The sequence below is a fragment of the Tursiops truncatus genome, chromosome 9, assembly GCF_011762595.2.
Source record: "Tursiops truncatus isolate mTurTru1 chromosome 9, mTurTru1.mat.Y, whole genome shotgun sequence".
NCBI classification, from domain to species: Eukaryota; Metazoa; Chordata; class Mammalia; order Artiodactyla; family Delphinidae; genus Tursiops; species Tursiops truncatus.
The window spans coordinates 7,056,750-7,065,547 of record NC_047042.1 but is presented as its reverse complement, the minus strand read 5'-3'; the positions used below and the strand labels follow the sequence as shown (position 1 = coordinate 7,065,547).

Here is an 8,798-nt window from a genome sequence, read left to right as displayed (position 1 = left end):
AGCTAAATTTTTAAAAACAGAATAAAAGTGATCAGCAGGGGATGAGGGGGTGGGGGGACAGATGTTGAGCGTACACATTTACAAGTAGTAAATAAGCCCTAGAGATATAATGCTTAGTACCGTACAATAGGGACAAAAATATTATAATCATCAAACTTGCTAAGAGACTATAACAATTTTTCCAACTACTAAAAAGGATAATTTTGTAATGAGATAGAGGTACTAATTATTGCTACAATCACATTAAAATATAACAATGTCCTTAAATTAACATGTTGTACACCTTGAACTTATATAACTTTACCTGTCCAATGTATTTCGATTAAATTAAAAAGGATCAGGGTCAAGGTCTGGATGAGTCAATATCAAGGCAAAGGTGAGCCTAAGGGTCACAGTCAGGTACAGGATTGGGCCAATGTCAGGTTGAGGATTTGAATAAGGTTCAGTACATGGGTGGATCTGGGTCATGAGGGTCAGGGACATAATCGAGTCCAGCTGAGGTTCAGTAAAGGTAACAGTCAGTGTAAGGGTGAGGGTCAGAACACCTGGTCAGAGTCAGTATTATGATGCAAACGTGGAACAGGGTGAGGGTCAAATTCAGATGAAAAGCCAGGTCCAGGATCAGACTGAGTGTGAGGGTCAGTGTGAGAGTGAAGGTCAGAAGGGTCAGGGTGAGGATCAAAGTCAGGTTCAGGTTGAGGTTTGTCATCAGGGTATCAGGGCGAGTCTCAGGGTCTGAATGACAACTTCAGGATTGTTGAGTCTAAGAACAGGGTCATGGTCAGGGTCAAGAGTAGGGTCAGATCTGTGTGAGGGACAGGGTCTGGGTGATGGCTGAGTTTCAAGGTCAAGGTCACAGTCAAGGTCATAAGAGTTTGGATGAGGCACGTAATCTGTCAAAGCGAGCATCAGCGTTACCAGCTAGGATGAGTTAGGGTCACAGTAAGGGTCAAGACAGTGTTAGGATGAAGTCTTGAGTCAAGTTTCTGACTGCGAGTCAGGGTTACATAAATGTGAGGGACACAGGGTCAGGGTCATGGTGAGTCAGTCAGCTAGCACTGGAGACAGGATAGGGGCGGGGTTGGCACCCTCAGGTAAGAGTGAGACTGAGGATAAAGGTCAAGTTGTGGGTAGGATCAGGGACCATCAAGGGTTAGGATTAGAGTGCGTGTGTTAAAGTTCAGGGTCAAGTTAAGGGCACCAGGATCATGGTCAAGGTGAAGGTCATCAGTGTCGGGGTGAAGTTGAAGGTGAGCAATCCCTGTCCCAATTCCCAGCACCATGTGTGGCTTTTGCAGATGCCACTTTCTGAAATGTTCTTCCTCCATTTACCTGCATATCTATATTCCTCACCTGCTTGGAGCCTTCAATGCGGCCCAACCCTCCCTGTCCCCCTCCACTGGGATACAAGTATTACGAAGGCAAGGATCTTGGAATGGAATGTTTTGGTCACTGATGGGTTCCAAGCTACTTAGAAGAGTGTCTGGCACAGACTAGGTGCAGTTAAGCTTTTTTAATAGATGACTGTGTGCTACATTATTTCTGGGGGAATAAAAGTACATCTGGAATTACAACAAACTGTACACAGTAGCTTTCTCTGGGGTAGAATTACAAGTAAGCTTCACGGCTGATTGAATACGTGTCCATATTGTTTTATAATCTCCAAAAACGGCTCTTTCCATTTTAAGAGAAAACAAAGAACTTCAGGTAAAGTTCCTGACACAGTGATGGGCACAAGATACTCACTGAACCATAGCTATTACCTAAACCTCAGGAACTGGCAGCCTTCCTGGGAACCCTGGAGCATCCTCAAAGAAACCCTATTCTAGTTCTCTAGGCAGACCAAGAAGCAACACAACATGGAGAGTCTATTTATTCAACAGCCAACTTTGAAAACAAAGCCTCAGTAGTCTGAGGGGATGCATTTCCCCTGTTTCTACTTCAGTCCTTTTCCACAAGTTTCTGTCCTTTGCAGGCTACAGTTTGATGCAAACAGGTGGGTTGTCCTAGATATACTTATACACAACCTTTGAGGGCACAGTCTGGAGGTGCAGATGCACAGGACACTTGTAAAAGTGGGACAGCAGAGTCTCACTGTAGCCCACAAGGAAGTAGAACTTATGTGCAGGTAGCTGCCTCAGGACCAGGGCACAGATCTCCACCTGGTTAGCCCGGCGCTTTAAAACAATCTGGTCGGCCAGGCAGCCTGGGAAGGTGCCCAGCATAAATTTACGAAGGAAAACATCTTCCACTGTTCTCTCTGCAGCATGGTCCTCCCCATCCAGGTTACCTGAAGAGAGAAGGGCACCATGGTGAGTTGGCCAAAACTCCAGAAGTTAACATCCAAGAGCACTGGGCACTCAGTTCCACACCCCACTCCAGCCTCTTCTCCTTTCTTCTGTAAGTGGAATAATGCTCTAAAGTTCAAGGAACGTTATTCCAATAATCCCCAAACAAATCCTGTGAAGTACGTGTTATCATTATCCTTGTTTCACAAAAGAGAAGAATGAGGCCTTAGGAGAGCAAAAAACGCAGATGATTCTTCTATGTAGACAGAGAGTGCCCCTCTCCTTTCTTGACGGCCTTATAGAAGCACTGGTCACCCACGGACCAGAGAGATGAGGCCACCAACTACTACTTTTTTTTTTTTTTTTAATTTATTTATTTATTTTTGGCTGAGTTGGGTCTCCGTTGCTGCTCGCAGGCTTTCTCCAGTTGCGACTCTTCGTTGTGGTGCCTGGGCTTCCCACCGCAGCGGCTTCTCTTGCTGCGGAGCACAGGCTCCAGGCGTGCAGGCCTCAGTAGTTGTGGCTTGCGGGCTCCAGAGCGCAGGTTCAGTAGCTGTGGCGCATGGGCCCAGCCGCTCCACGGCACGTGGGATCCTCCCGGACCAGGGTTAAACCCATGTCCCCTGCATCGGCAGGCGGATTCTCAACCACTGCGCCACCAGGGAAGCCCTACCAGCTACTTCTGACACGAGGGATGTGAGCTCTCTCACTGACTAGAGCCACGGCCTCAACCAGTGGATTCTCACTGTGGACAACGAAACCTTTGCACCTCTTTTAAGAGTCTACACACACACACCCAGACCTTAGAACTAGAACTTGAAAAGGGTGGGGGACAGAAATCCATATTTTAAGGTGGTTCTCTAGACAGGTATATCTCAAACATTCAAGTTGAGAACCCTCATAGTGAACAAAACACTGTTGACCCTCATCAACTCACAGTAGTTATGTTCTGTAACGTCACTCGTTATGTTCTATAAAATCACCATGAACAACGAATTAGCAAATGCTAAACCACTGCTCCTGGTGGAAATACAGCTAGGTTTCTGCAAGCCTTTGGTTACAATATTTTTATCAGCAAAGTGATGTGTAGCCTTATTTTCTTTTTCTGTTTAAAGACACCTACAAATGGCTGATTAACACTGCACTCTCTCCCAACAGCTCTGTAACTCACGCCTGAAGGAAGCTTTTCTAACAATCATGCCATGTAAGGTACATCAGTCTTCTTGAAATTAGGAACACGAGACAGCACTTCAGCATTACAGGCTATTTTAAGGCAGTGGAATCACCAACAAAAAGTACAAAACTTGAATACATGGCGCTCACAGATCTCGAAAAGAGTACTTGTTTACAGCATGCGAGCTGAAACTAGAAGGCAGGGCCTTGATCAACCGCAGCTGGGAAGGTGCATGTGGGGTGCCTGCTCTGCCCACGTCTGAGAATGAATGGGAAAGCACCTAGAGTAGGCAAATTCACAAACACGGAATCTGCAAATAACCCGGGCATACTGTACACACCGGTAGTGAAAGATTCAATAGTCACAACAGTCTTCCGGGTCATCGAATTCCAAGGGGTTTCACTCTTTTCACTGCCTCTGGGCTTTTTTACATCCGTAAATTACACATAACGGGCAGCGATGCAAAACAACTGTCTTTAGGCATGCGAACGATTTCTGTGGAAGTTCAACCGAACCCTTGACCCGCATGGAAAAAGAGTTTTGCATCCCTTTCAAATACATTTCAACGATCCTGACCACATATGTCTATTTTACTCCTCTTCTGAAAGCGTCTGATTTCTGAACCTCGCGTTGAGTACCGAGTTAAACAAAATCTCTGACACATGTTCACGTCGTGTTTATGTGACAGACAAGCACAACTGAGAACGCCTTCCCCGGGGCCAGGGGTCGGGCCCACAGCACGTCCTCGCCCCCTCCCGCCACCGCGACAGGCATCGTCCCCTCACCTGTGTGCAGTGACAGCCAGCCCTTACGATGGGCGATGTGGTGCGGCGCGTGGGCCTCCTCGTAGGTCACTGGTTTGTCCCCCTTGCCCACTCGGACTCGGGCCGCCCGGTTCTGGAAAGAAAGAGGGCCCGTGACTCTCCGCGACCACAGACCCAGGGCGTGCCCTGGATTACACCCTCGCCAGCAGGTCCCACCCTCCGAGGCCGCGGGCGCCCAGACCCCAGGCCTCCACGCCGCACTTACCTTGGCGCAGGCCGCGGAGGTGTGCAGGGTGCGCCAGACGCATGGCAGCTCCCGGTTCCAGGATAACACCTGTAGGGAGAGTGGGGCATCAGACCGAAACTACGGCTCCCCGCTGCCCGCCTCCAACCGCCGCCCCCGGCCGTGCCGCCCACTCACCAGCGGCCGGAGCCACACACCACACACGGGCGCCGCCATCTTGGGCCGAGCGGAGGGCGGGGAGGGGCGGGGCGGCGTCGGGGTAAAGGTCAGGCGCGGGAGGCGGACGCGCGGGCGAGACCACACGCAAGCCGGCGCGGGGGTGCGAGCCTCTCGGCCGGGCGGGGCCGCATGCAGTCCGCTCCGACCTGCTGTGGGCGGCGGCGGGGGCCCAGGCTCCGGGCTTGCGAGGCGGGCCGTGTGGGGCCGGGAGGTGGGGGGAGCTGGACTCTGCGCCTCCGCCCGCAGCCCTGGACACGTCTTGCACCCCTCCGTCCGACCCCAGTAGTGGTTTGCGCCGTGTTTCAGATCCGGAAACTGGATGATGCGGAGCGTGAGGTTTCGCGGTCCGAGAGCTCGCAGCGGCCGGTCGAAGAGTGTCTTAGCGGGGGGCGGGCCGGGGGAAGGGGGCGCCTACTGCCCCGCCCCGCCCGGCCGGCGGGGACTGTCGGGGGAGCGGAGCGTTTCACCACGTCCTAGAAATTAGGCTGCTGAGTTCTGTCTCCAAATAATATCCTTTAAAAAACAGAAGAAAAGAAAAGAAAGAAACACCCTTTTATCCACAAATAGAGAGGAAATATGTTTCGGTTAAAACTTTACCTAGTTCTTGGGAGGGGCAAGATAGGGGTAGGGGATTAAGGAACACAGCCTGCAATGTAAACAGAAAGAGGCTACAGGAAAATACTGTGCAACGCAGGGAATATAGAAAATTTTTTAATTTTATAGTAAGTGAAGTATAATCTATAAGAAATTGAATTACTGTATCGTACACCTAACATAATATTATAAACGAATATAATATTGTAAACTCACTGTACTTTAAAAATCAGCCAGTTTTTCAAGGATGGGTTATGCAGAGGGTAGGGTTTCACATCTGACCATACCCTAGTGTCTGGCCCTTGAGGAAGGAAAATTTTAAGGGAGAAAGGGCTGATGGTCGCTTAATTCCTGGAGATGTTACAGAGCCTGCTGTACTCAAACCAAAGCATTGGCACTGTAATTTGTATCCAGTAATTATTGTCAGAGGGAAAAATAGCAACACTGGATATCCTAGTTCAGAACTCACACATAGTAATGGAAAAAACGTGGACTCTGGATTCAGGCTCAGGTGGAACAATCTTTGTGCAATTGAGCCTCAGTTCCATAATCTGTATAATGGGTTTTGTTCATAATACCACTCATAGAGCTGTTATGAATCATGTGAAATTGCCAACGTTTGGCCATTTGGACTTAATCATCCACCCTGATGCTGCTTACATACTGCTGTCATCTATGTGGAAGGGAAATGGAGGCAAAGGCAGACAGTGAGCCGCCTCAGATCACACTGGGGAAGGTCCAAGAGGGACTCTTGGCTTCAGTGCAGTACATTTTCCACGGTCAAGATTCCTCTGACCATTTAGAGCTGGTTTCTCCAAAAAGGGACAGCGTCTTTCATGTCCACTCTACTAGGAATATTTTATTTCTAAAATTTAAACTGTGGCCTCCAGCTGTTCTGCATATTGGATAAGGGGACAAAACAGGAGTAAGATGTTCTCCAATCACAATACTATCCAAATGTAAGAACTCTCAACTTTAACTGAAGGACCCTTTTTTAAAAAAATTTATTTATTTATTTTTGGCTGCATTGGGTCTTCGTTGCTGCGCGCGGGCTTTTCTCTAGTTGCAGAGAGCAGGGGCTACTCTTCATTGCGGTGCGTGGGCTTCTCATTGCGGTGGCTTCTCTTGTTGCAGAGCACGGGCTCTGGAGCGCAGGCTCAGTAGTTGTGGCGCACGGGTTGAGTTGCTCTGCGGCATGTGGGATTTTCCCGGACCAGGGCACGAACCGGTGTCCCCTGCAGATTCTTAACCACTGCGCTGCCAGGGAAGCCCCTGAAGGACCCTTTTAAGCTGGTAGTCATTTTTTTCTTTTTAAAGTTTCCATAAAGTTTGATAATTTTATAATTTGATAAAATTTTGTGGATGTGCTCCAAAGTGGTGAGGAACATGGGATCTGGTATCTGAAATACAGCTTCCTGGCTTTGCAATTTCAGCAAGTGACTTGACCTTCCTGAGCCTCAGCTTCTCTCATCTATAAAACGGGAACCATGATGATTGTTGTGAAAACCACACTGTAAAATGCCTGATGGAGTGAGCAACTAATGAATGTTTTTTTAAAAAAAGAATAGAGTCCCTGCTATCTGCCTCCTCTTAGGGAGATGAACCAGCCATTGAGGGTCCGTGAGAACTCACTGGAACACCACCAGAGGAAAGGAGAAGAGGCTGGTTTTCCATGCATGTGACAATGGCATGGACTTCTATCGGAGCAGCAGCAGGCGGTGCTGTCCAGCTGAGCAGGGGCTGTTGTGCTTGGGGTTCAAGTTTTGCCACTCTTCCTTAGGCCTGAAGAGTCTCCCAGGAATTCCAAACTGATCTAGATCTTTCATTGGCCTTTTGTTTATTATCTTTGTTTTATACTATGCCTTGTTGCAAAAAGGGTTTCACCTGGTTCCTTGAAAGGGGGTGGTGCGGAATGGGGGAAGGGGGTCACGTGAATGTGTTTGCATGATTTAAATAACTTAAAAGTGCATTTTAATGCATTAGTATGAACTGTTACATTGTTTTAAATCACCAATAGAAAAATTTTAGTAGGATATTTATTTCTATTTAACAAAACGCTAACAGTGTTTTTCTGCACTTTTTGCTTCTCCCATCAATGCTGTAAAGGAGGCAATATTGTCCAGGTTTGGCAGATCAGAAGATGGAGACTCGCCTGGGTGACAGAACTAGCCAAGGGTAGCAGCCTTCTTGTTCCAAAGCATGTGCTCGTTCCACATCTGAGGTTCCACTGCACCACTTGGTGGGGGTGAATGTTCAGAACCGTGCAGGATGGAGGAATGGGCTGTGTGTCTGTGGTTGGACACAGACCACTCAGGACTGGCCCTGGGGGGACTTCCTGGGCGTGGAGAAGCCACGTCTAGGAGCAAGGGACTCACATGAAGAGGCTGCCTACTCCCCTGCTGGGGGCTCCAGACCAGAGCCTTGAGGAGACAGGGATGTCCAGCGGTTTATTCTCACACATGAGCCCCTGTGCTCTCCTCATGATAGCCAGGAGGGTCCAGACTCCCGCTTATGCTCTCAGAGCAGCGATTCTCCACGCCGGCTGCACATTAGAGCCCATCGGGTCCCACACCACAAGGACAGTACTGGACAGAGGCGCGGCACCCGTCCTTTTTCAGTGCTCCTTAGATGATACCAATATACAGCCAAGGTTGGGAACCAGCGTCCTGAACTCCAGGTTTATGTGGGAGACCCCCAGAACCTGATCCGTAGAGACCCCTTTGCAGGAAAGGGCTATTGGATGGTCCTTACAGCCCTTTCCTACCACTAGTCCTGCGAGGCCATCACAGCTCTTAACTCTGAGGGGACTGGGCCACAAGACACATAGGGGGCTGCTGTGTGGTCTGGATTTTTTTGAAGACGGTCTGTCCCGAGGGCTCACCTGTATCAAAGGATAGAACACTGGCCAGGCTGTGGGGTGACACTGTGCGAGAGGGAGACTCTGGGCCTACCTGGGCTTGCAGAGCACGGTCCGGCCTAGAACATAGTGTTTGTTTCCTGGAACTCACCAGAATCCAGCCTCAGGGAGCGCTGCCCCAGGCCGAGACGTCTGCCTTCCTGTTGGTGGTGGGATTAGCGGAGACAACTCCACTCATGTTGGTGTTCACGAGACGGACTTATTCTAATTCGGAACTGCTGACACTTCACATTTTGTAATCCTATGGGGTTTTTTTTGTTTTGTTTTGTTTTGTTTTGTGGTACGCGGGCCTCTCACTGTTGTGGCCTCTCCTGTTGCGGAGCACAGGCTCCGGACGCGCAGGCTCAGTGGCCATGGCTCACGGGTCCAGCCGCTCCGCGGCATATGGGATCCTCCCGGACCGGGGCACGAACCCATGTCCCCTGCATCGGCAGGCGGACTCTCAACCACTGCGCCACCAGGGAAGCCCTGTAATCCTATGGTTTTCATATTACTCTTGCTAATTCGTTTTCTCCTAATAACCAACCCATTCACCAAGAAGAATCCCAGAGGTTCTCGCAACCTCGATTCCGGGCACTAAGCCAAACAACCACTGAGA

The 8,798-nt window shown here is 49.4% G+C and overlaps 1 protein-coding gene across 1 annotated transcript; it reads right to left on the bottom strand.

The window, feature by feature from the left end:
* Positions 1–1,857: 1,857 nt before the first annotated feature.
* On the bottom strand, positions 1,858–4,732 carry MRPS24 (mitochondrial ribosomal protein S24). Its single transcript, XM_019939310.3, has 4 exons — positions 4,648–4,732; positions 4,492–4,560; positions 4,248–4,359; positions 1,858–2,290 (listed from the first exon to the last, which is right to left on the bottom strand). The coding sequence occupies exons 1-4, from the start codon at positions 4,684–4,686 to the stop codon at positions 2,007–2,009; spliced, it is 504 nt and encodes a 167-aa protein (XP_019794869.1). The 5' UTR covers positions 4,687–4,732; the 3' UTR covers positions 1,858–2,006.
* Between the last annotated feature and the right edge of the window lie 4,066 nt (positions 4,733–8,798).